This window comes from Anomalospiza imberbis, chromosome 4 (assembly GCF_031753505.1).
Source record: "Anomalospiza imberbis isolate Cuckoo-Finch-1a 21T00152 chromosome 4, ASM3175350v1, whole genome shotgun sequence".
Taxonomy (NCBI): Eukaryota; Metazoa; Chordata; class Aves; order Passeriformes; family Viduidae; genus Anomalospiza; species Anomalospiza imberbis.
Genome location: NC_089684.1, coordinates 67429728 through 67457347, shown reverse-complemented (window position 1 = coordinate 67457347; position 27620 = coordinate 67429728). Strand labels below are relative to the sequence as shown.

At 44.8% G+C, this 27620-nt stretch overlaps 1 protein-coding gene across 3 annotated transcripts in view; it reads left to right on the top strand.

The window, feature by feature from the left end:
* The first annotated feature begins 2080 nt into the window (after nucleotides 1-2080).
* The window catches only part of REEP1 (receptor accessory protein 1), a 64924-nt gene continuing 39384 nt past the window's right edge, over nucleotides 2081-27620 (top strand). The window contains exon 1 of one of the 3 annotated variants that reach the window (XM_068189003.1): nucleotides 2081-2314. In XM_068189003.1, coding sequence (XP_068045104.1) covers nucleotides 2283-2314 — 32 coding nt within the window. In that variant the 5' untranslated portion in view covers nucleotides 2081-2282. The remainder of the gene's footprint in view (nucleotides 2315-27620) is intronic. The other 2 variants (XM_068189004.1, XM_068189005.1) reach the window with 2 other exon arrangements.

The window sequence follows — 27620 nt, the reverse complement described above, 5'->3', positions numbered from 1 at the left end:
AATATCTTCTCTTGTTGGTCCAGGAAATATGCAGCAAGTACTGTACTTGAAATATGCAGCAAGTACTAAGTGGCAAGTTTTATGTACTTTGGTGATAACACAAATATTCCTGCAGAGAGATCTGTGCCTTGTACTTGATAATATCCCATCATTAACTGTAACAAAGTTGTGGATTGTGTGCCAACATGCAGTCTAAAAGCTCACACTAAATAATCCTGACATAGGAAAAATCTCGGATAACAGATATCCAAGTACTTATTTGGCTACGATATACAAGCAAGACAGCCACAGAATGACTCACTGCTTTAAGAATTTGGGCTGGATGACCTAATGGCTTCTTTTGGAGAGAAGGCAGTTCTCGCTTAGAGCAAGCATGCCCGGAGAAGACGGCTAATTTACACTTGCTTACTGCAGCGCACCACCCTGCGCTGCCTTTGTGGTGCTTGTACAGCAGTCAGCGCTGGCTGGAGCGATGCTGCTACTCTCGGCCCTTACAGTCCCTGAGGAAAGAGTGTGTGGTGGCCCCATACCTGCAGCTGTGGCTCGCAGCCCGGCTGTAGCCCAGAATTCGGGCGCTGGGAGCAGAAGCGCTGCGGCAGCGCAGCGGCGGGGCGGAGGTGTCGGCGCGTTGCAGGTCACAGCGCGGGCTGGAAGTTCCCCCTGCTGGAGGAGCAGACCCACTGCGGCCAGCGCCGCAGGGCAGCCGCGCGCATCTCCCCCGAAATTTAGTTCCTAGAGGTGCTCAACTTTAGTAACTTTAATTACGTGTCGCTCTGTGCCTGCAGCTTTACCCGAAGGCAATGAGTTGTTGGTCTGACTGTCCCTTGACGTATTGGTTTTCTGGGGACCAGATCCAGAGAGCCAACATAAAAAAAGGTGATCCTGTTATGGAGGACTTTGATCTAAGCAGAAGAAAGGTGAGGTGTAAGGTCAGGCTGAATGGGCTCTGAGCAATCTAGTCTAGTGGGTGGTGTTCTTGCCCATGGCAGGGAGTTGGAATGAGATGACTTTTAAGTTCTCTTTCAACCAAACCATTCTATGATAAGGGCTGGATACTGTGGACAGGGCTGTGAGGATGTCTGTGGTAGCCTGGGACTAGAGAGGTCTGTGATCAGCGCCTGGATCTGCTGCCTCTGGTTTGAAACGTTCAGTCTTTCCTTGCAAGAGTTCTTCCCAGGTTGCTCGCAATACATGAGAGATTTTCAGCATCTTTCAGCTACGCTGTCTCGGAATGATGGGGACACTTTGCTGCGGATGCCCAGTCTTCAGAAAGAACAATGTGGCATGGAGGTGAAGATCCTGTAGTGCACCCAGGGACAGGGGTGGCTGGAGCCCTGGACCTACTGCCAGAAACAGGCCAGCTGCTCCACAGGCCAACCTCCAAGTAAAGCTTGGGGCTGCTCTGGTGGCAAGCTCTAGATCTCAGGATTACTACAAGACAAAACCTCATCATGAATTGCCATGGGCACGTATTTCCAGAAGAAGGGGAAAACCAAAGCAGGGGGGATGATTTCAGGCAATCTAACCACATTTGGCATGCATCAGTGAAAGAAAGGAAAAGAACCCAAAGGAAACTTAAAGAGAACAACCTGCAGGTCAAGCCAACATATGTTGTTTTGTGTGTGGGCAGCTGTTCCTCATGGAAATTGGACTTGACAGCCGTGAGACCCGCTAATGAAAAGTGATGTCGAGGAGAGATTCCTGCTTGTCATCACTGATGATGATGGGAATTTACCTGGATCCTGTTGCCAATACCTTTGTCGGTTGTGGCTGGACACTTTGGGGGGTGTGGGAAAACGGGGAAATCCTTCTCTTTCTACTGATCGAAGACACCCCTCGACCCCGAGCCTTAGCTTTGCCTTTCCTTTGATGTGAACAGTCCGTAGGGTTTCCTTCGTGTCCTGTTCGGCTGCGGTGGTCCAGAAGCGCCCTCGTACCTGCCCGGTGCCGCGGCTGGGTCAGGGACCCCTTCCGCACGCAAAAGCTCCGCGCACACCCCGGGGTCTCCGGCTGGGGAGTCCGGCGAGAGCGGGGAGCGTGGGGGGCTCCTCCTCCTCCTCCTCCTCCCGCGGGGGGCGGCTGCGGGCCCTGCCCAGCGTGGGCGGCTGGGCCCGGCTGCGCGTTGGCTGCGGGCGGTGCCGCCAGTGAGGCTGCGCTGAGGCTGCGGGGCCGGATGGCCGAGCCGCCCGCCCCGCGCACTCGGGCGGCGGCCGGCAGCGGGCGAGGACACCGGGCGAGCCCTCCCTGCCGGGAGAGCCAGCCCTGCGGCACACGGCAGCGCCATGGTCTCATGGATCATCTCCAGGCTAGTGGTGTGAGTAGCTGCCGCTCGGCACCTGCAGCGTGTGCCCGGTGTGTCCGCGTGTGTGTGTGCGCGGTGTGCGCGCCGCCGGTCCCGCTCGCCCCTGCTGTGGATACTGGGCTAAATTTAGCAGGTTGTTGTCGGGGCCGGGGCGCTCGGCTGCCCGGCGGGTTTGGCAGGAGGTAGGTGGGTCAGATGGGATTTTCCAGCATGAGAAAATCAGCGGGGGGTGGAGGGTAAAGCGCTGCCGCTCTGTACAGCGCAAGGTGACAGGGGAGAAAGAGAGCGAGTGACATCGCCCGGCGCTCGGCGATGGACGGGCTCGGGGTCCGGAGGGGGAACGGAGCATCCACGGGTGGGAAAATGGACGTGGATTTGGGCAGCGGCGCTTTGTTACCAGGCTCGGCGCGGCTGGGGGCTCGCGAGGGGGCGTGGGAGAGGCGGCCGCGGGGTCTCCCAGCCGCCGCCACCGCTTTCTTCTGTCTGTTTTGCCAAAGAAATATCAAATATTCCCTTCCTCTTTGCGACTTGCCGCCCATCCTCTCAAAAGACGATCTCGCTCTCCCTTTAACCTGTCAACCTTGGGAAAAGAAGCGTGTGGCTCTTTGCACTTGTCCTACAGCTTTTCCATGGCTGAAACTGCTCTAGGTGGGAATACATGTAAAAATTCCCTGGACGTTTTTCACAGGCAACAGGGGAAAACAGAGCAAGCTCGAAGTATATGTTTAGCTGCCCCATCCGAGAAGAGTATTAGGGAGAAAAAGGCATTTTTGATGTAATTTGGAAAATTCCTGGAGGAGGGAGATTACAGTCTTAAGGTGGGGCAGCAGGATGGCTGATCTCCCTTCTGGAAATGTGACTGGGGAAGGCTAATATATGGCATCAGATGAATAATTTGCCAGTTTTCACAATCATATGCATACAGATGCATCTCCTGCAGATTCAGGAGGACATCTGTTGTGCTCTTAAGTTATTTTAGAGCGTCTGCGAGGGCCTGTCACTTTCTTTGTCTGAAAGAAACGTGCCATGATGTTGCACTATCAGCATGTTTCCAGAAAAGCATTTGCAAGGTCTCTTTTGCCATATAAGATGAAATATCAAAAGGAAAACTCACCTTCATCTCAGTTATGTCTCTGTATCAGTAAGACATTAAGTGTCAGATATGAAGATTTTAGGGGCCTCTAGAGTTGAATTTAGTCCCTGGAGGTCTGTCATCTGGATTCAGCTGCAGCTAGCCATTATTTGGCTTGCACTTTGTTCTGAGAAAAAGTGTTAAATATTTTAAAGCTTTAATTTGAACAGTATAACTGTGTGGATATCTCTGCCAGCAATGTGAGATGTAGCATGTATTGTCTAAGGCAGCTTTTTTTTCTTTTCTACTAGACTAATTTCCACTTTGAAAAAACCCACATTACCGTGTAACCCAGCTAATCCTAAAGAACAAAGAATGTCTACATAGAGATGGTAGTTTAACTTACTTGTCTCAGCACATGCACATCTACACAGATGATTTCATCTAAGATACATAGACTGGGTAAAAATCTGATGGGGGCAGGTCCTGGAGCAGTTGACCAGTCAGGTAATTAGCTGAGCACACAGACCTTCCTGGTCTCTTCGGTGTTATCTGAATAACATGTCACAGCATGGATTCAGCTGTGCAGAGGGCAGTACCAGTTATTTGTTATGCTGCATTTTCAGTAGCAAATAATGAATATGCAGTGTAAATATTAATTATTTAGTAGTCATAGTAATAAGTAAGAATTTTGCAAGGAAACCTAGGGCAAGCCAAGCTTGGTCCCCACTTTCTTTCCATTGCTGAGTGTATATCCATCCTTTAAGAATATTTCGTACCAGGAAGTGCTGGTTTGTTATGGTCCTCGTAAAGAAACTTGGACTCTTTAGAGTATTGTTTAAAACACCATTTGCTAGAGGTAGCATTGCATTAAAAAAAGAGGAGACTATAAATAATCTTACATTCCATCAGATCCCAGAAACCCCAAGGTGTCTGACAGGGAGGAGCCCTCCAGTTTGATGCAGCACACCATGCAGATCTGTCTGTGGAAAGGTTCCCTTACACTTTGATCCTTTCAACTCTCAGAGCATTTTCTTTTTATTTCTAAAAACATTTCCATTCATCACTCCTATTGCCAGATGAAAAAGATGTTCACAAGAGAGCTTCTTGCTACACTTAGATGAAGACAAAGATGGGCAGGTGGTTCCATGTCAGGTGATGAGCAAGTTGCTCCTGCATCCAAGAGGTATGTGCATCCCACCACAGGCCAGACAGCCAGCATACCCCTGCAGCAGAGCACAGACCTGCACCCATTCAGAGTAACTGGGAGTTGGATCCTTGACTCCTTGGTGTACAGTGGTCTTCAGATTATGATCGTGGCAAAAATTCAATCTATCTAATCTGGTTTCCCCATCTCATTATGAATCACTAGTTGATCCATCAGTACAGATAGCTGTGCTTAAGTAGAATGGCCACCTGGTTGGGCTTTTTTCCCCTCTGCTTGTGCCTATGTAGTTGTTTCTTCATTAAATCTTATTAACTGATAAGGATTATGAAGAAAGTGGTGTGGTGTGGTTTAGTCACACTGTGAATGTTGATTTGTGCTCTTATGACTTCTGCTGATCTTCACAGGGGCTATGTCTGATATGACTCAGCTGACAGAAAGGGCTTTAAATAAAAAGCAAGCCTTTACTTTGTCTCTTTGGTGCTTTGCTGCTTTCACTGTCTCTGATTTGGTTGTTACTGGTTCTGTCCTGGCAGTTTCTATTTCTAAAACATTGAAGGAGAAGAATCTGTGAGCACTTCTCACCTTTTTCAGCAGGAAGTCAGGCAGCTCACTGCAAACCTTCTCTTACCTCATTTCACCTTTAGTGTTTGGGCTTTGTGTCCAGAGTGCTGGCTGGTTCTGTTCTGCCTGCAGAGCTGTGTGCTGGGAACCCTCAGAAGAGAAATGATGCATTCAGAGCAGCATCTCTGCCATAGCTGTGTGTTGAAGTCAAGGATATTATGTTCAGGATCTGCCCTAGGTACTGTACAAATGTGAAACAAAAAGATAATCGTGTCCCTGGATGTCTTTTTCCTCTAAGAGCTCAATTCTCATTCTCCTGTGGTATTATTCCCAGGTTGTTTTTTCACTTATCTCAGTGAGAACAAAATTGGGATATTTGTTTTCTCATAGCAGTGGACTACAGATGACTTTTCCACCAAGGGATGCCTGTGATCACTGGAATTGTAATTGTTGCATCTTGGAGTGACTTGTTCCTATGTCTCTCACGATAACTGGAGTGGGATAAAATCATTAATTGTGTGTGTATTACAGCCTTTTTTTATTCTTCACCTCTGAGTACATCTCAAAGGACATCCTGGAGCACCTGTATCTCAGTTTCCTCATCTGTGAAGTGTAATGAACTGTTGTGAATTTATCTTCCCTGAGGCAGACCAGAAGGGACCATTGGTCTGTCTTACCAACTACAGGCTATTGCTATTCATATCAAAGGAGATTCAATTTGCCTCAAAAGGTAGAGGCCTCTCTAGGAGAAGGACTTGGGATCTGTCTTTGTTACTGCAGACCAGTTCAGCTACAGTGCACAGCTCTGGCAATCCTGGATAGCTACTTTTGGCTGTTGTCTACAGGCCCTTTGAAGTTAAAAGTGGTGTATATAAATGCAACCTATTGTGTTGGCACGGGAATCCTGTCCTTTCTCAGAAACAAGAGACTTGGTTTATGTTCTTGGGATCCTACAGAACAGATATAAAAGTTTTTGGCTCCCATTCTGGAAGTTAGACACATCACACTGCCTGTTGAAAGAATTTCAATCTGGAACACGTGGCAGAGGAAGGAAATGTCAGTAGAAACGAGGCTGGGTTAGACAGGTTATCAGTAGATGATATCATGCTGTGTGATGCTTTAGGCATTTGAATTCCTCCTGTGAGAAGCTTAGAAGTGCTTTGCAAATTAATATAAAATTATTAAATATGTTGTTCATGGTGAAAGTCCACAGCCTTAATTATGCTTTTTTTGCCTGCATTTATTTTCTTTTAAATCAAAATATCATTAATGGCCTCTCTGATCTATGTTTTGATGTGAAAGAGAATGGCAGCCTTAGATCACATTGGAAATTCCCATCCCTTTGTGCCAGCTGTCCCTGGAAGTAGTTGGATTCTGAACAAAATCAAAGGGGAGCCAAAGAATTCTTTAACCTGATGTGTAAGATTTCCTTCCCTATCACAGTTTGTTAGCTTTATAGGTCTTGGTTATTGTGATGCTGTTTTAGCAAGGCTGTGAAATTGGCCACCCCATCCTCATCTGGTGTCGATTCTTAGTGCTACTGAGTCAGACACTGATTTCATCTTTGTATCTGTAAAGAACTTCCATTCTAGAGAAATTTAGCAAGATCCTTCCTCCTCCCACTTTTCATGTGTATGGCAAGCCTAAAGAAATGTATGAATGAAACAAAACATGAAAAGTCATATCATGGATATTATCTGAAGGTAGAAAATGATAACTTGTGTCTTCTTTATGAGAGGCAGAGACAGGATCCACTCAAGCAGGCAGGGACTGCTCTCATAAAAGCAGTCACAGATTCAAGCTGTTGGTTATTGATACATCAGCATTAGCATTTCAGCTGCTGTTACCACTTGATATATATCATGTATTGGTTATTGATACATCTGCATTTGCGTTTTAGTTGACATACATCATGTATTTGAAGGTCCTTCACAGCCTGCTTTATTTACTTGGTGCTGGCAGGTGACATGAGGGATTCAGGTTGCTCTCTACAGGCCTCACACCAACAGTGTAAAATTATCTGAAAATACAGCAAAGGACCCAAAGTGCAGCTTGAGCTCCCAGCCAAGGCTGTGGGATGAGTTTGCAGTAGACTTTTCTGTGCTCTGGAGCTGAGAAGTGGGAAGGGCAGACCCCCTGCCATACTTGCAGAGTTTACTGATAAATTTTACCTGTATAAAAAGTGGTGTAATGCCTCCGAAACAGAGGTTGCAGGCTTGCACTGCTGCTGTCCTTCGTGTGAAGAGCACATGGTCTCTGTGGCAGCCAGCTCAGTTCATGTGCATCCCTGCTGCAGCCTTTGGCTCTGCTGAGGGGGCAGAACCTGTTGGTGACAGTAAGTGACAGAGGAGCACCCAGCACAGGTGTGACATTTGCCATGCCCTTGGTATGAAATGTGACCGTGTGATCACGCTGCAGGGGACAGCACTGCCTGCTGCTCTGGCAGCCGTGCCCCAGATTCTCCTGCCCAAGCACAGATGTGCTGGAAATGCTCCTGGCCCCAACGGGGACGGTTTTCTGGTGTGCACATCACAGATCTTACTGGTTCTGGTGTGGTAAGGAAGGATGTTTTACCAGCCTGGCAGCTATGGAATATAGCCAAGGGGCTTGGACTTTGCAGCTGCCTTTGTACGGAATTTTGCCTTTGTGGGACCCTTTCCATTCACTGTATTAAGGCACTTTGAAGCATTAATTTAGTGTTGTGTCATTAGAGGGATTTTTATTGCCATTGTATGGGTAAGGGCACCAAGACACATGGAAGACACATGGAAATCAAGTGATGTGTACAGTATTCCACAGGGTAGCAGGTAACATATTTCCTCCAGACTCCTTGCTCAATAAATTAATGAAAGGAAACCTGATAAAGGGAATTAGGAAATGTGTGTGTGGCTTTTGTATGGATTTTTGATGGTGTGAGAGGGATAGAGCAAAACTACAGACTTAAATAGATGCTATTGAGATAGTCAAAAAACCAAAGGCTAAAATATTTTGAATAATGACCTATTCCCTCTCAGATCCTCAGTGCTGTCCTTAGGGTAACAGTCAGCAAAAAGCAAGAGCCAGACTGCTTAATACAGGCTACTAAGTCAGGCATTACACTGCCTAAAATTGGTTTTCTAATCACAGGAGGGAGATTTAGATCCAAGGTACTTGAGCTGTGGTCCACAGATGGCTGGCAGTCCACAAAACATCAGTCAGTCAGTGTTTCAGCTCTAAACCAGAAACCCTCATACAGGCAGTTATGTACTAACTGATTTAGATAGAAGATGCCACTTTTTACTCTCTTTTTATTTACAAGTTTTGTAATGATATCTATTGAATTACAGTTTTGTAAAATATTAACATTTCAACATTTTGCCAATTCCATGTGACTTATTATTTGTCATCTATCCTTAAGGAACTGTGGGATCTAAAATAAGCTGTGTGTTTCTTTCAAAGGTTTGGATGGTCCAGTGATTAGGAAAGGTTGAGAAACACTTCCATGTGCTCTTACTGCGGTTAACAGAGTGAGATGGAGCTTCCATCAGGGGTTGTGTGTGGCATGGAGAGCTGTTGGGTCAAGGGGAAATGCTTGGTGCAAATTGGATGAAGGAAGGCAACATACAATCACACCTCCTACTTCCTGAACAGTTGCTTCTGAATGCTGAGCACTGCATTTTTCTTTCTGCTTCCGTGTCTGAGCAGGCAGAGCTGACACCTTGGGAACTTTCAGGCTAATCTGGCTAAAGGTGGATGAGGACCTGAGAGCTGCAGAAGTATTAGCCAGTTTGGATTGCTGCAGAATCTTTGCTTGACAAATTTCTTCTATGTCTTCATTAGGCAGCGAGGATCTGAGTCTAGATTCCCTTTTGTTGGCTTGTCCACTTGGTTGGATTGGAGCCACTCAGATTTCAGGTAGGTCTTGTGAGGTGAAATGGCCTAATGAAGGGATGCATCTGTGTAATCAGGCTCATATGGCAAAATCTCCCTTAAATCACCTCTATGGTTGAAGTCAATCACATGCTGCTTTTTGCAGGGCAGGTCTCACATACTTTTGTTATCACTGGTGTGCTACTTAGATTGCAAAATCTTTTGGGCAGCAAGTTCATTTAGTGTTTTTTTATCTTACAATACCTAGGCAGTGGGGGTTAGTCTCTAGCTGGTTCTTCTAAGTTCTGTAGTAATAGAAAAATAAATAAGGTATGAACACCTGCAATTCTGCATTCTAGGTGAATCATTCTTGGGACTGATCCTGTGCTCCTCAGTAATTTCTGTGTGACACTCTTGCTGGTAAGGTGTTCATGCTCTGATTTGGCATTTCACATGCGTGTAGTAAGATAGAATTTAAACTGACAAAATACAGGCAAAACAGATGGTGAGCAGAGTGGTGAGAAAGAGCTAGAAGAAGTGACAAAATGAAGACTGTGTTTTATCTTTCCATGACTTGTATGCTTTTGAAGAGAGTGACTGAGGTAACAGGACACACCTGCTCATTCCACAGGTAGGACTTGGGAAGGCACTCCAGACCTGGAGCACCATGCCAGAGCTAGAAACGTGGGTGGTACTTTCCCAAAATTTGTACACAGAACCACTCCATCTTTTGCTGTAAGCCTCAGAACAGGCATACCTCCTTAGCAGAGTACCCTGCTGTTTGTTTCTTGCAGACACATTTTGCAGGAGAAGGGGAGGGCAAGGGATTTTAACTTGCTGTGGGTGATAAAGCAGTGATCTGCAGGCTGGTAAAAGTGGTCACAGAGCCAGAAGCAGGGCAGGGATGGCATCAAAGGAGAGAAGCTAGTTGTACAGTAAGTAGAAATGAAGAGCAAGGATTATGTTTCAGAAGGGACAGGAATTTATATGGAGGCAGAGGATTGGGTGTCATGTTGGAGATTTACTCTTGGCAGTGACAGGGGGACAACTGGTGTCACGCTTAGGAAAGGCTTGTTTCTTCAGATGCTGCTTGCTGCATCCCTTACTGCTCATGCACTAATTGCTAACAATTAAACATCCAGTTTCAAAGAAGGAATCCATCAATTGGTCAGTAAAGCTGCAGTCTCTTTCCCCTTTCTCTCTCATGGAGCCAATAGTAATATTTTGCTTTCCAAAAATGGCAAATTTTACAGGAGAACCAAACCAATATTAAAGAACTTATTTGTGAAGAGCTACAAAGGATGCCCCTCATGTCTGAAATGTTGTGCTTTTTTGGACAGATCCCAGGGATGCCAGGACCATGTGTGTACCTGCTTGTGAATTTACCAGGCAGTCCAATGCTATCAGCATTAATGAGTAGTTGCAGCTCCTGCAAAAGAAACACTTCTATTCTGTTGAGTTCATACTGCTGCTTCCTTTCATTCAGCTCATTTATTCTATTTCTTGTTTCCAGCCTATAAATAAATGTTTACACCGAAAAGCCAAAAACTGCCAGACATTTCTTGCCTCATGTTGTGAGGGAGGCTTATAACCAATAACCAGCCTCACACAAGGAAAGGTCTTGTGCTGCAGATTTTGTATGAGAATACCAAGAACCTAGATTCAGTGCAGTGCTGTAAATTCCCTGTGGGAAGAGGGCAAATTATTTATTCTTTGCTGATTTGGTAACTGTAACATAGTCTTAGTGATAATATCTGCCCATGAAAACTTCAGTTCTATTTTACACATGGCAGAGCCTGATGTGGGCATGAGGTACCCCGAGTGGAGGAGAATTGGAGGGATGAGGTAAATGTGAATTCTGAGCTGAAATTTCCAAGCCAATGGTCAGAAGTCACAGGGTGCTCTGTGATGTTTTACATAGAAAAGCCGCTTCTGTGGCAGAGCTCTCCTGGCTGTCAGTCCCTGAGGAGCACTCATGGAGAAATGAAACCAGAAATCTTGTATGGCATTTCAGGAAGAACATCCTTGCAGGCAGGACAGATGGGAAGCATTTGGTGATGATCAAGAGCAGAGCAATCACAGGAAGATGACCTCTGTTCACCACAATACTTCACGGTCACCTTTGTCTTGATGTCTTCAGCAAAAATGCTCTCACACTTGCTGTGAGCATGTGAGGAGGGCTGCTCTCTCCAGCTATAGGTCCCACCAAATGGCCTTTGTGATGAGGTGGTTGTTCTAGTTTGTGCAGTTCTCACAGGACTGCTCTGGGCCGTGCTCTGCCTTAGGCCCTTTTGTGGATGAGCAATTTGAAGCTCTTGAGCCTCATTCTGCTCATGGAAGGGTTCTGCTTGTCCTGCTGCCTCTTCTGCTGTGGACTTGGGAGGACGTGGTCTGTGCATATCTCAACTGAGACCTACGAGCCACTCAGATTATATGACCCACAAGAAACTCTCCCTGGTGTTAGATCAGGTTCAATAACACCATCTGGCTCCTAAATCTACCTGCAGAATTCATGGTGACATGTGAAAGAGAGAGGTGGATGCTGGAGCTGCCCTAAGGCTAAAAGGCTTTGAGTTTAGTCACATATTTCATGGAAGAAGATTGAGTGGTTTGACTTGAGAATAACTGCAAGACAGGTGCTTATATGAAAATGAATTGATGGTCAGTGTTTAGACTCCACTGAGCATGTCTCTTTGCAAAAAAAGCTCACTATCCTAGCTGGTATTTTTTGCTGGAAATCATAGCAGAGAGGTCAGGGGCATGATGGATGCAAGCACTGAATGAGACTTTCCCCCTTCCAAACAATTCATCTAGGTCTGAGTTAAAGCAGTTGTCAGGGCACCCTGGAGGCTGTTTGCATTTTCCCTGGCTGATTTGTACCTGTTTTGTAGCTGAACAAAGGACTCTGCTTTCCAGGTTTATTGTTTTCATCCTGCTTATAAGGATTTTGGTCAAAGCAGAAAGATGTTGCTGTTTAGAAAGAACATTAATAATTAAATTGAGATACTCTGGGGAATGTACCCCATAAGACTGGATTTGTTGAATTTAAGTAGCTCATAATAGTTTCCATGGCAACACACTGCTGTCCTATATACAGAAAGGGTCTATCTCATAGGATCAAATGGAGAGAGGAAGCTGCTATTTTAAAATATACCTTAAAAACACAAACACTGAACTAGGAGCAAATTGTTTCCTCCATAAATGTTGCAGGAATTTCCTCATGCTTGTCATACTGTGCTCACCTCTTTTCAGAACTGTCAGAGTGCAATCAGTCAAACCAATCCCCTGCTGACTCTAATGATTTATGGAGAACCTGGGGTCTAATGATGTTTTCTCAGGATATAATCTACCTCACAGATACATCCATATCTGGATATTTATAAAGCTGTAACTGTCATGAGCCTGCAACAGAGACTTCTGTGGTCCTTTTGAACAGGTCTGCAAAACTCCTTGTGTTCTACTGCCTGTCCTGGTGTCTGCTTGTGATTTCCCATCTCACTGTGCTCAGTAAACTGGTTTCATCAGTATTTGGACAGCATTGTGAGGTCCTTGTGTTTGGTGTGTTACAGCTGATTGCAGCTGACTCTAAGGTGGGAACTAGAGATAATTGAGGAACCACACATTCCACACATTAGAAGATCTGGAGATTCTTCAATCCATCAGGAATTGCACAAACTCTTTTCCTCTAATCTAGCAATCAATAAAAGTATAATTTTATGTGCTTAGAAAAGCCTTATGGCCATGTGATGAGTTACAAAATCTGTGTGAAATGAATTGTGAACCTCCAAACAAAAAAGATGGAATGCAATAGAAAGCTTCTGAATGTAACTAAGAAAGAAGTCACATGATGGGGGGGAAATGTTTGTATCTGGAATAATTACACCCTCTCTATTTTGCCTTTATAAGTAGGCTAAGGGGTGCATTGCCAAATTTTAGCAAGAACTGCCACAAAGAATTCCCAGTCCTGGCTTGTGGTAAACCTGAAGAATCAAGGCTGGATTTTCTGCAGACAAACTAAATAAATAGCTGAAAAACGCTGTTTCAATGCAAACCTCAATAATTTTCTCATCCCTGGGGCAATACCAGAGCTTCAAGTTGTGTCAGATGGTGCTACTTTGCTGAGGTCAGTGACTGGTGTAAATCTCCCCAGGTGGGAAACCTAAGGTTGTGTTTGTAGTTCAGAATGGTGAGGGCCTTGTAGAGGGTGCCAGCTGCATCCTAGAAAATGGAATATTATGGGACAGAAGTTGGCCAGTTGAATGGAGGACTTGTGTTCTTTATGAGCTTTGAGTTAAACTGCCCTTAGAGTGGTGACAGGGTAAGGATAGAGGGCTCCTAAAAGCATGATTCTGTCACGATCCTTTCATTTTAGTGTTGGGAATTTCATCACTAAATAGGAATATGGCTTTACCTGCACTTCAGCAACCCAAGCCGATCGAATGGGCCATCCCAAAGCCCGTAATCAAGACACCTCTGACCTCACCTCTGGAGCTCTGATGAGCTTCACTATCAAGATTTTCTCTAAGAAGTGGAAATACCCACTGAAAGCTGAGGATGAAGAGCATGACCATCTTCTCTTTAGATCCAATCTAAAGAATCTGAATGCCTTATTGCACCCTAGCATTTATATTTTTAAAGGTACTTTAATCACATCAGACAGGTAGAAGCTCTGTAATCTCTCATGCTTCATGCCTGTACCCTTGTGTGAAGCTCTGTTACAGAGGGTGCTGGCTAACCATGGCTGCTGCTGTTGGCTCTGAGCTCTTCCCTGATCCTGCCTACCTTAAAGCAGTGCTGCTTTGAAGACTTTTCAGAGCTGGACATGCCAGCAGCTCACTGACAGCCATTTCCAGTGCCTGAGGGGATGTGACATATGTGATTGATGATGCACACCCTCTGCCTGTTTCTACATGTTGTCCCTAGATCCCTGCAAAATCAGCAGAGCTGCTTGAGAGACTGCAGACAGCCACTGAAAGATTCTTGCCTGCTGTCCATGAAGCAGGACATGCATTTTAAGTTTATAAATACTATGCCTGATTTTGCATGGTACTTTAAAATTAACGAGTCTTCTTTCCATGTAGTTTGTGGTAATTCATATTTAATCACATGTAAACCCATTCTGTAAAATCATACCCCCACCCCCAAGGATTTACTTATAGATGAGATATTTTTCATCTCTTTGATATAGTGTGTCCCGAGATTTTTGCACTCAGATGTGCTATACAGCTATACTGGAATAGCTCAGCATTCTTTTCAATTATTATTCTGCTGAGGTTTGCAGATACTTGGCTGTAAAAAATCAGGTCCCTATTCGAACACTATTATAATTTATGTATATTCTTGAAACCAAGAAACCTCACTCTGAGCAGCCAGGCCATAAATGGCTGAAGTCTGTGTAAATCCAATTCTCCAGACACATTTTATACAGCTACATGTGTTTGAAACTGTTTAACCATTTCATTTCAAAATAGCAGTTCTTTATTTAGAGTAGCACTTGCAACATTGTCATCCTCCTATGTGAATCCCCTTGCCTGAGAGAGAGGACAGACACTGGACTGTGGCATTTAATCCAGCAGTATTAATGAACAAAAAATGGTGGAAGAGCATACATAAGATAGCATGCAGTGTGGGTGTTCCCACAAAAAGTACAAGCTGCCTTCTCAAGCAGCTGCTTTTTTAGAAATCTCTGAAATGGTCCTTGAAGAATTGGCTGTCTTCCCCTTTGCTTTCCTCTCAGGTTATTTCTGTGAAGTCTCCATCTGGCTCCTAAGCCTCAGTTTATATTTTATTTTATATTTTGAGCAGCTGCCAGCTGAAAGGTAAATGTGTGAGAGGGAAGGTGAGAATGGAAAAGAGGTGAAGTCTCTAAGCCAAAAGAAAGACGAGAGGCAAAGCCCTTTCTTTTCAGAACTGTCCAATGCACTAGCTCTTTACCCAAGCCTGAGACAAAGTGATATTTCTCATGGTGTAGGAATGGAGCTGTGCCTGTGTCACAGGCTTTGATCTGAACACATTTGTGTTTGGGGAAATGCAGGCTAGAAGAGAGCAGCATGACTTATCCCTTTTACTCTCTAAGGCTCTCAGCTAAAGCCTAGAATTCAGAGACATGTGAGAAGTCTGGGAGAGATCAAAATTGAATGCAAATGGGACCATAGCATCTTCTGTCAGGAGGAGAATTGAGTATATGGATAGCACTACTGCTGTATTGAGGCATTAAAAAAACCTGATGTCTTCATCAAATTGTGAAACTGGATTTTAAATGCCAACTTCTCGACGATGTGCATATATTGCGTATATCTGTGGGCATCAGGTACTTTGCTTTGTACTCTGAACCTGCAAGGCTGTGTTCATGCTCTTTTCTGAGAAACCATTGCCTGATGCTTTGTTTTGAATGGAAATGTTCCTGTAATTGCTTCCAAGAAATCACCTGACAAGAATAAACAAGCAAATGTGGGAATTGCTAAGATGTGCTCACAGTGAGATTGTCTCACAGTGTAATGATGGGGGTGGCACAGAAGCAGTGCCTGGAAAATGCAGCTTCTCTTTCTAGATCTCACACTGCCTGGGCTGTGACCAAGCTGCTGATTTCCAGTGGTGAAAGCCATTTATTTTCAAGCATGGTCAATGGAACCTGTCATCTCAGCCTTCTCTGAAAGTTTTTACCCTAGGTATCTATTTGTCCAAAATCTCAAATTGTCAGATGTCATTGTAAAGCTCTCAATATGAGCTGCTGGGCCAGGAAATGCTTCAGTAGATACCTGTCCTTGCTAGTGAGTTTTGCCTGCACTTTAGGTAACAGGTGGTTGTTAAAAAAATGTAATGTAGGTGAATAGTAGCTGTGCTGTAAAAAGAAACCCCTTTCTCTCTCTTACCTTTAGTTAAAAACCCAAAGACTTCACTTACTAGGATATTACAGGGATTGAAATCTAGTCTTTGGTGTAACAGATAAGTGTTTAACCTGTTAAGCTTTGGGGAGAAGCTATGGTAAGATTGGAAAATATCAGAAATTTAAAAATAAATTGAATATTGGTCAAGGAATACAAAACCTGGAGGTATTTAAAAGATAAAATTATTTGGGAGGAATAGGGAAGGAATTGTCTTTTTGTAGCAGAAGTATATTCACTTGTGAGGTGAATCATGATGTAGGAAAGTTAAATAGGTGTAGAGAGATTTCAAAGTTCAGAAGAGAAGCCTTGCATTTTAAGAAACATTCCAGACTGGCTAAGGAAATGTGTCTAAGTTCCAGTATTACACTTGTGCATATTTACTCTTTGTTGATCAAAACCAAAGATATTTTAGAATGCTCTGTACAAATTGCATGAGTTGTATCTGTCCCATGCACCTGCCAAGTAAATTGCAAGTCAGAGGTATTTAACTTCAGCTGCAGTTCTGGGCAATATGCAAGTGTTACCGAGAGGATGGCCATGAATTTTGGAGGCTGGGCAACTGAATCTCCACCTGGAGTATCTTAGCCCACCCACACCGTGTGCTGCTATGCTCTGAGCCAGAAACAGTGGCAATATCCTGCCCAACCCAAGAAAGTTAAAGGCACAACAGATGCAGCTTTTGTGTGTCAACACTGCACGATGGATGTCCAACCAGGGGAATGCTCAGCTGGGCTGATGTAGAAAATGTACAAAGGGGATCTGAGAACTCAGCTATTTCCCAAAGACTTGGAGAGAACTAAATAAAGATGGTGAAGGCTTACAGAGGTGTTGGTATTTGTGTGCCTAGGGTACTGCTGTGTCCTCAAGTACAGCCCTGAAAAGCCTTTTAGAATAATTAGATCAGAAAAATTAAAGATTCCTGGACCCTGGAGTATGTATTTGTCCTGATACTAACATAGGTCAACCCTTCAACAGTGCTGAATATGACTTTTCTTAGGAGCAGTTTCATTTAATCTTTCTTCATTTAACCTGAAAATATAGTTCTCCAACTTCTAAAGGATAAATTTAGGGGCTCTGGAGGAGACAGTCATTTAAGAAAACCCTTTAAATCAGTTTTAGCTTGATCAAGGCTTTGCAGCCCTTGATCTTTTTAAAAATTATCATAGTATGAGTATTAGCCATGTATGGGTAATTCACTTTCCCTGTGAGGTTCCCAGCTCCAGCAAAAGAAAGGTTATGTCATTTTAAATCCAGATATATACGGTGGCTTAGGGGTAAATGAGCTGCTAATGACCTCTCTACTCATGGCTTTGTGTAAGAATAGATCATGCAACAACATTACCATAAAACCATTATAGTAAACTACACAGCTAATGACACAAAGCCTTGTCTGTGATGTGTGGCTGTAGAGATAAGGGAAATCTAGTTGTTCCTCTAGCTTCTCGAAAAATAGCTAAGCAAGAGAATTAGAGCACTGTTGGTAAATATTCATTTCATCTCCCTACCCCTCTTTTTGAAGCTCTGCTAACAGCACCCATTCTGTGTGAAGTCCCAGAGTTAAGATGGCGTGGTGCTGTCCTTCACATGCTTCCCTTGGCAATCAGGTAGGTATTCCTCAGCTTAGCTTCTCGGGGACAGCACCAATTGCAAAGGACAGGGTGTGGTGGGGCTGAGGAAGAAGGTTCTCCAAGCAGCAGGGAAGAATCTCGTCATTCAGGGAGTGGATGCCTGGCACTGCTGTACCTCTGACCATAGGAATGATGTAGTGCTGTTCTCTTCCAGATCTTGACACGGGGCTGGGTTAGTAAGAGGATTACCCAGCAGGTTGAAGAAAGTGGTTATTCCCCTCTATTTCAAAACTGTGGGAGGATGTCACAGTTGCTGGCTGGAGTAGAGTATCCCATTTGAGTTTCCCTGGTAGAAGGAGGGCCCTGGCAGCAATGAGTCCAGTGGAAGAGGGTTGGAGTGCATGGTGCACCAGGACAGATGAGTGGGATGTTTGTTCAGCCTTGATAAGAAATGGTGAAGGGGAGATGTCATTGCTGTTTTCAAAAATGAGGAGGATTGTTACAGAGAAGGCTTTTTGTGGAGGCACAGCAAAAGGGGGAGAGGTAATGAAAACATGTTGCAGCAAGGGAAACTCTCATTATATATATAAAAAAGAATTATTCAAAGCAAGGGTAAGCGAGCAGGAGTCTAGAGATGAAGATACTGAAAATTTGACTGGATGGGGCCTGGGGCTCATGATTTACCTCTGGTAGGGGATTGGTGCTGCTCCTTTGCTCCTGGGTGAGTCTGGTTCCTCCAGATTCAACCCTGGAGGAAGTGCTCCTGCTCTGCAGTGAACATTATTGATGGAAGCTCAGAAGCCAAAGTGCTGGGTGCTGGCTGTCCCATATGTTCTCCAGAACTCCAAAGGTTCAGTAGGTACATCATGACCATTGTGGATGAGTATGTGAAGGAGAAGGTGTGAAACAAGAGGTGCCACTGGACGGTCATTTTGGTGTGCTTTTCATTCCATGCGTGAGCCCAAGTCCACTGTCTGCCCGTGCATCCCATAATGAGTCTCATCCCCCTGTACTAACCACCCCCAGTCAGTGAAGCGCTCTGGGGAGCCTCTCCCATTAACATGTCATGATGGGTGTCACCCCTGTGGGGCTGATGCTGCCCCAGGACAGCCCTGAGAGGTGCTGGCTCAGGGTATTAGTTAGGCTCTCCCAGCTGCTGTTTTGTACCACTTATCCTAACACCATGATTTAGGATTAGCCACTAAATGGTCATTTTTCTTCTAATTCATTTTAATTAGAGGCAAAGAGCTGTCCTGGTAGTTGAAGCTGAATTCAGAGGTGTGGCCAGCAGATCTGACTGATTATTCATTAGTGGTCCATGGCTTCAGAACAGGCGTGTTTCCTTCTGCTTTCCTCTCCCTTATGTCTGGCTTAGACTGGAGACTGCTCTGTATCAGTTCAGCTCCAGCTGGAGATCTCTGCCTTCATGTTTATCTCAGCTGCACCATGCATTTCATTACAATGCTGCTATTAGCTGTATAAAATGGAGGGATTAAAAAGGATGAATGAAATGAGAAAAGACCCTCGAGGAAAGAGCTCTATTAAATTCACACCAGAAACTGTAGTCAAATACCTGTGAGAAAAGACTAGAAGCCTTTCATTTTCAAGCTGTATGACAGTTTCTTGTTTTCCTTTGTTTTAAAATAAAAATTATGCAGGTCCTAGCAAGAAAGCAGGTGCCCAGCCACTCCCTAAAATGTTTATAGTACCCAGAAGGAATACCAATCTGTGTATGTGGGCCAGAAAGAGAAACTTGGTCTGCATGGCCTGTGAACTCCCGGCAATTTTGCAGCTGTTATATTTAGCATGTGACATTCTGATACCCATGCTAACCAAAGCATGGAGCTGGGCTGAATATTCTGAAATTACCTGTAGAATCATCTTGCCTTAGCTTTCCTACACTCTTGCTTTAAAACTGGAGTTAAAAACTGAGCACTGTTCATGTCCTGATATGATTCTTCCTCTATGATTTTAATGTCTGTCTTTCTTATAATTTAAAATAGATATAAACAACTAATGAAATAAAAATAATCAGAAATCAGTAGTAATGCCACCAGCTTTGATATTCATATCAATAATATTTGTACTGCACTTTGAAATCCTCCTTTGAAATGTGTTATCAAAATGAGAAGAAATGTTTTAAATGCGTGTGTGGGTTATTTGTTTGTTTGTTTACTTAACTAAGAGGTAGATATTGGCTCTGGAACCTGGAGGTTACAACTGAATTGGGTCCCACTTGTTTTCAGTGAGTCTGGTCCCTCAAAACGTTTGGTCTTCTGCGTTTTCTGGTTAATGTTCTGGAGTCCTCAGAGAGGTAAGAAAGTTCCTGATGGAAGGAGTTATGCTGTTTACTGTTAATTTACCAGCACCTACCATATCCACCATACTAATGGAAAGTGGCCCTGCCCATAGCAGGGGGGTTGGAACAGTAGTGAGATTTCACCTCAGGCTGTTTGGCACCAAGCTGGCCATGACTATGCCTGACACCTGTTTCTGGACCAACTGCTCTCTTTGGCTAGTGGAGAGATCTACCCTGGGTTTCTGTCCTCCTCCAAGAGCTTCTGGAGAGCTCCAAGACCCAGAGATACTCACAGCAACCTTGGTACTGCTTGATTTGTTTCAGTGGATTGAGCCATTGGTAATCCATGGAAAGTCAATATTTCTCATTGCTTTAGCTGAGTATTTGGGCCAGAGATCTTCTGGTTTAATTTTGAAATTACATTGAGCTGAAATATTCCTTGCATTTAGTTAAGCATGTCTAATAACGTTCTGTCCCTGGAAAGCTGAAGTAACAATACTCTAAGGAGGTTATGTTGCAATTGATTTGGATGTGTTATAGTTTCATTTAATTGTTTATTCCTGTTTTCTGTCCCATGAGTACACCTCAAGAAGTCTAAAGCTGTCTTTCAGTGAGGGGTGGATGAACAGGAACTTTTGTGTTTCTCGCCACTTCCTCAGACAGTGGTAGCACTTATGGTTTGATGGTGGAAGTCTTCCATAACCTGAACTGAGTTTTCAGATACAGAGAAGGTAGTAGGATTATGCTCTCAATTAGGATTTCTGTATGTGGTTACTCTCTCTAAAAGGTGATTCACTTACTAGCAGTCAAAATAATTCCAAAATAATACTTGCTACATGATGTGGTTTCCTATGAAAATAATGCGGAGCTTCTCTGTTGATAAGCAATCCATAGTTTGTACCTTTTTTTAGCCTAGAAATTAGTTTGGTTAGGTTATAAGTTTTTCTGTTCCTTTTCATATAATGAGCCTACCATAAATCTGTAGGCTAACTCACAATGCAGATTTTGGACCATCTGTCATCTCTGGAATATAATATCAGTGTTTCTAAAAAACCCTTTTCCCACATAAACATCCCCCTTCCAGAGTCAGGAAAAGCAGCCCCTCCCATCTAAAACACACCATTAATTTTTCAATTGCCATTTATTTGGCTTGGAAAAAACCAAAGCTCTCAAAGCCGGAGCTATACTGTCAGTACCGGATAGGGAGAACATCAGGGCACACAGACCCTGAGCCCTGCCATTTTGGAACAGTGAAGCTGGATGAGGATCTGACCTGGTCACAGAGCAGGAATGTTTTCTATTCTAAAAGACATGGATTTTATTGCCCTTAGTATCACACTTTAATTGATTGCTTCTTCTTCCCCAAAAGAGTGATGAGGCCGTGGGCTGTGCCGGCGCTGGGGTCCGTGGGCTGTTTTCTCCTGCGGTGCGGGGAGAGGGAGCAGCAGCGGCAGCGCCAATGCCTCTGGCGAGGCCCACGAAACGCTATCTCTCACAGGCAGCTGCTCAAGCCTCTTGGGGTGTGCCAGGCACAGTGTGCTTGTTCACGTCTCACAGCCCCATACCAGCCCCACACACTCTCCACACTGACCCCTTTTCCAACATTGTCTGGGTGACAACAAATTCCTCTCTCTCATCAGCGCTCCGGGCTCGGCAGCTCCGCTGATGGCAGCGTGAAGTAGAACAGACCAGCTTAGTAAACCTCCACCTGCAAGGAATTTGCTTCCTAAAATAGCTGCGGAGCTGTGGGGTATTTTTATACCAGCTACACAGGCATTCTCTGTTCTGAAGGACTGGAAAGAGGACTTTCAAGTGTTGGCTTGAGTGTAAATTGATAGAATTCTGCCTGAGTTTGAAGAGAGTCTGGATCAGTAACCCTGGGAAACGTTAAGTACCTGCCTAATCTTGAATGGACTTTAAATATGATACTCAAGGGTACCCATGTAAACATGACCCTGTGAAGACCCTTCACTGCTGGTAGTTTTTCTAGGAATGTCAGGCTTTAGTGGGCATCACGTGCATTACCATAATAATCCCAATATTTAACAAGGTCTCTCCATCAATAATAGAGTTATTTTAGCATTTCTATCTTCTTGCTACAGGAAGTGTGGAAAAGGGAACAGTGGGGACTGGTCTTGTTTAGACCAGTCTGAATGTAGGATTTCAGTGTGAACAAATGTAATAGTTCACAGAATCATTGAGGTTGAAAGAGACCTTCAAGATCATCCAGTCCAGCTGCCAACCCCACACAACCGCAATCACCCCTAAACCATCTCCCCAAGTACCACATCCCAACACCTATTGAATACTTCCAGAGGTGGTGACTCACCACATCCTTAGGCAATTTATTCCAATGCCTAACCACTCTTCAAGTGATTTTTTTTTTCTTATATCTAATCTGAACCTCCACTGGTGCCACTTAAGGCCATTTTCTTTCAGCCTTTCACTACAGACACAGCAGAGGAGACCAGCCCCACCTCACTGCAACCTCCTGTCTGTTCTAAAGAGCAGTGAGGTCTCTTTAAGCCTCCTCTTTCTCCAGACTACACAACCTGAGTTCCCTGAGCTGCTCCTCATAGGACATGTCTTCTAAGCCCTTCACCAGCTTTATTGCACTTCTGTGGACATGCTCCAGCACCTCAACGTCCTTTTAGAAGGGATGGGCTCAAAACTGAGCACAGCACTTGAGATGTGTCCTCACCAATGCCCAGCACAGGGGGACAATCACTTCCCTGGAATTGCTGGCCACACTATTGCTGATATAGGCCAGAGTTCCATTTGCCTTCTTGGCCACCTGGGCACACTGCTGGCCCAGTCCCAGCTGGTTGTCAACCAGCACCGCCAGGTCTCCTTATGCTGAGCAGACTCTCAAACCACCCTGCCCCCAAATGCACGGGGTTGCTGTGACCCAGGTGTAGTTGTCTGACAGCTCCAGGCCGGCCAAGGCCATTTTCTCCACCCATCCCTGCTGCTGTGTTTCTTCACCTGCTTGTGCCTGGCCATCTCCAGCTCCTGTGTGAGGAGTGCCCTGGCTGAGGAAAACAAAAAAGGGTCATGACAGCTGGAGAGGAATATGTGCTGCTTTGGGAAGATGAAGACTGCTTAAATCAGAAGCATCAGGGACAGAAACCGCACTGCTCGGGCGTCCCTGTGCCCTGCAGTTACGCCAGGAGGAGCGACTGAGTTTCAGCGGCCATTAGGTTGCATTAAGATTTGCTTCTGTAGTAACCTGGCTGAGAAGTCAGAGGTGGATCTGGATGGAAAGCAGAACATCTCTGTGTTAGACACAGAGCTCTCCTGGATGTGCCTTCTCCTTCCTTGGTGTGGGTGTGTATGTGCTTTGGAAGCGCGGATGTGAGGACATGGTCCTAGCAGGTCACAAGAGCTAAGCAGCTCATCAAGGAGGTGCAGAGGAATGTTTCCCAAAGCAGGAGGATGTGCTGGGTAGCTGTGCAAGTGGAGCTTTGCCTGCAAAGGCAGTTCATGACTGGCTGAGTGACATGGGCACACCTGCATGTTTGCCCTTGGGCACTGAACCAGCCCCATAAGGATGTTTGATTCAAGTTGCAAGTGGAGTTTGATGTGAGCCTAATATGTCTCAGGGGAATCAGGACCCATTGCTTTCTTTGAGAGGTATTTTTGTCATGAGTATTCTCAGCGTGTATCAGGATGTCAGTCTGGCATGGTCAGGTATCCACATCTCTTGGGCCCCAGGGTGGGGATGGTGTCAGTTGTCACCCTGAGAGCGAACAGGCAAGTTCCCAACTTCCCTGGAGCCACCATTCTGCTGCACAGTGACTGCAAAGAATTTACAGGAGCCACCTCCTAGGGAATATAGCCCAGAACCTCCTCTGCAGCTGGTGCTTCCTCCACCCCAGCCCCTTCTTGAATATCAGGCGTCTGGCCTGTCCAGGGACTCAAATTAACCCTTTCCCTGACCTTGTGCACTACTTATTTTCATGTCCCTGATGGCTGGATTTCAACCAGGAACCTTCAGTGCAAAGGCAGTGCTGTTTATTTTTAACCCATGGCACTGTGTAAACATTAATAAGGACTGATAATAAGGAAAACAAACCTATTGGCACCCTTCTTGGTGGTATCACTGAGGAATGCTGGCATGGTGACAGCTCAGCTTCTACTCTCTGTGTAAGAAGCACACACTAGCCAGTGAACGTGTTGAGAAAATAGGAAATATCTCAATGATTCCTAAATGTGCCCATGCCTGTGCACAGAAGTTGTCGTCTTGGCTGCTGTGTGCCGATGAAATGGGAACATTTGTTATTTATGGGCAAAATAAGGGCTGTTCTATTTGTGTTGTGGTAGTACAATGTTCTAAGTGTTTGGGCAGCCCAAACACTGCTGGTGGCATGGTAACTAGAGGAGCAAAACTTGGATGGCTTGGGATGTAGGCAGCCCGTGCTGGTATATTTGTAACAGCAGGTTACTACCCAGAAAATACCCCTGTGGTTAAAAGTGCTCAAGGGGGTGGATGTGCAGGCATTTCTGGAGGTAACTTGAGTCCTGGCAAGAACTCCTGAGAATCACTAAGAGCCTTCCCATTTATTTCAGTGTCTACTTTATGGAGCATGAGAGTTAATTTTGTGGGTAAATGACTTTTCCATGAGGAAAGCAGCATCACCAGATCAGAACCCAAGGTGTCCTGTGGGACCGTCTCAGGTCATGGTAGCAGCTCTGAGGCTGTTCCCCAGACTGTAGTCTAGATTCTAGCAGGAATACTGTCACATCTAGGATAGCCTGTGCTCTGTGATGGTCAGACCAGTGCTCCAGCAGATCCAGAGAAGGAACAGAAGGATATAACAGCCAGGTCTGACCGTGGCTGTCCTGGTAAGTGGAGACAGAAGGAGCTTTGGTGATGATGGATCTGCTCCCCTGGAATATGACAGGATTTGTTAAAGAGGAGCCATCAGTTCAATTGCTTTAGTATTCCCCTGACAAGCAGGAAACCCCACAATATGGGAAGCTTCATCCTTTCCTGTGTCATTTAATGGTAAACTTGAATAATGAAACCCAAACCCCAGATCCTGCATAATGTAATTATATTAATAAATGCAGTTCACCCATTCCACATAATATCTCCTGGTGATACAGGGGGTCTCTACCCTGCTTTTCCCTTTGTTCTCTTTATTGAGTTGATCATCCCCTTACACTGCATCAGGAGGAGTAAATAACCTGAGTTATCTGTCTTTGTTGCAAAAGAAACACTTACAGCCTTTACAGTCCCTCTTATGGATCCTCCCCAGTGCACTTCCACGTTCCCTGTCTTTCCCCTCCTGCCTTCGTGTCTCCCTTTTGACAATGAATGACCGGAAGCACATGTAATGATCCAGACTGGGGATGCTGCTGCTGAGGTGCCTAATAGGATTATAGGATTTTCAGCATTAATCCTTATCCTATTCTTTAGGCAGACTAACCTTTTACTTAGATTTTTGCCTCCTGTTGCACAATTATTCGACTCTTCGGTGATTTCTTTACAGCTGTTGTTTTGTCCTTTTTCAAGGTGATTGTAAGTGGTGTAGACCTCCAGCACAGAGCAGTGTAAGAACTGTCAGGCTGTTGTGGTTATTTGTTTAGTGCTGCAAGTCAGCTTTTCCTAACTCACTGATGGATGTCACCACTTCCTTGCCTCTCTCTATACCCCGAGGGTGTGTGCTTGCTTTAGCCCAGACTGCAGAACATTTCTGTAGCTTTAAATGGAGTAGCTATTCTACATCAAGCTCTGGGAGGTTTGATGATCAGGATATCTGCTTCTGCACAGAAGGTAAAAGGGCCAAGGCTTTCTTGGGTACACAGATAAGCTTTGAAAGATGGAAATGGCGGGGCGAGTGTGTTGACACTGGTTTCCTAAGGAAATGAGACTTAAGTTGTCTGGTTTTCCACTGCTGCAAAACTTTGGGATCTGCAAATTGGTTGTGGCCAAAATAGATGGGTCAGAGAGGTCTCAAATATAAATTTCCTACATTATTCCTAAGAATTGGCTGCTGGATAGGAGACTGTTTTATAGCACTGTCTGCCAGGAGGTAAAAGCTGCAGTGCTGACTCCATAGGTAGGTCATTAATTTGGCTGGCTGGCACCAGGCAGGCAGACAGTGCCTGTAACACAGAAGGAGTCACAGCACATCTGAGTGCCAGCTCAGCTGGCAGCTGTGGGAGGGAACTGAGGGGCAGTCCTGTGATTTTGGGGATGTGGGAAGAAAGCTGAAGGTCCCGTGATCTGGTTCAGAGAACATCAGAAGCGTGGCAGAAGAAGAATATAGAGATGAGGAGGACTGGGGAATTATGTGGTTGGAATTGGGCTGCTGTCTCTCAGACTGGGGGCTGTCAGGATGACTGCCAGGGAGCAGATTGTTTTGGAGGCAATGGACTGATGTGCAATGGGGGAACAAGGAGCACAGGAGCTCCAGGGTGTGTGAGAAACAAGTAGGGAACAGCAGAGGAAGAGGGTGGTGGCACTGCAGTCATTAACAGAGAGAAGGGACCGAGGTAGGATGTGATGAAAGAGCAAACCAACGGCGCTTAGGAACAACATTTTTCAGGCATGGAAAGCAAAGATAAGTTACTTCAGCTTGTTAGGCTGGGAATGGGGGTGACTGGTATAGGGGAGAGAGGTTTAAACATGAGTGCATCCAAGTGGGGTAGAGACCACACAAAAGAGGTGGAAAAGAGACTTGGAAAAAGAAAGACTTTATGGCTTTTAGGGGACAAAGGAGGGACAAAGGGTCAGCCTCAGGTTTGTGTATAGCGTGCAGGAGTGATTTGGCAACATTCTGAGCACAGAGATGAAGGAAGGCAGGAATCAACAATAACTTTAATTACGCAGGAAGCTTGGATGAGGGGGAAGTGAGAATCATTGTCTTCAGCAGGGTAGAGGAACTGAGGGAAAAGATGGAGGATTGATGTGTGTGTTCAAATTAAATCAATTGTACTCAACCCTGATCCAAAGCCAAGTGAAAACAGTGACTTCAAGAGACTTTGGGATATCCCTATACACAAATATTTGTCTTAAAAACCCTGAATAAGCTTTACAGAAATGCCCAAACATCTTTTGTTTTCCATTTGTAGAGTGTACCCAGAGACTGTGACCCCAAGCCACTTAGTAAGCCACAGCAGTGACAAGACTGGCTTCCAACATTCCTTAAAACAATTTTCAGTCTGGTAAACCACAGCAGTAATAAATGTCCATATATGCACACGACACACTGCAAGGCAAATCAGTGAAACTCTCAATCTCTAGTTTAGGGAGATCACATCATCTTATTAACTGTCCCTTGCTCTGCACACGCAAAATTATTGCAATTTCCTTCTCTCACAGGATTTTCTTTTCCAAGTATTTATTGTCTGCAACTAATTATTTTCTGCTATTCCTATAAACCATTTGCTTCTTCAGGATCCAGTGACTTTCTGTTATGAGCACAAACTGAGGAAATGACTATCAATCATTCAGTGATTCTTTGCAGGAAATAAAAGTGTGAGATAGCAGCCAGCCTATTCCAAGAAGGAAGAACAGCATTGCAGTGCTTTTTATAAGGAGAGCCAAAAATATTTTTCATGTGCTCAGCTGTTATTTTCTGAATATTGTAGCTTTCTTCCTTTTGTGAACTCCAGCTTCTATGGATTAGGTCCTGCTACCACTGAACTTGGAATATTTGTTATTAGCCTCGGTGAGAACAGGATCAAGCCACTGTGTGTGTGTTCATCCTTGCCTTAACCCATGTTGCTGTTTGGTGGGATACTGCAAGGGACAAAAAGCTTTTGGTTTCCCAGAATTTTTGAGTGTTTGTATCTGATCCTTGCAGATAGCACAAGCCCCTCTGAGTGAAATATGTTTGGAGCTGACTGCTTCCAGCAACAATTTTTGAAACCAGCGTGAAGCCTCTGTAAAATGTTGAATCTCCT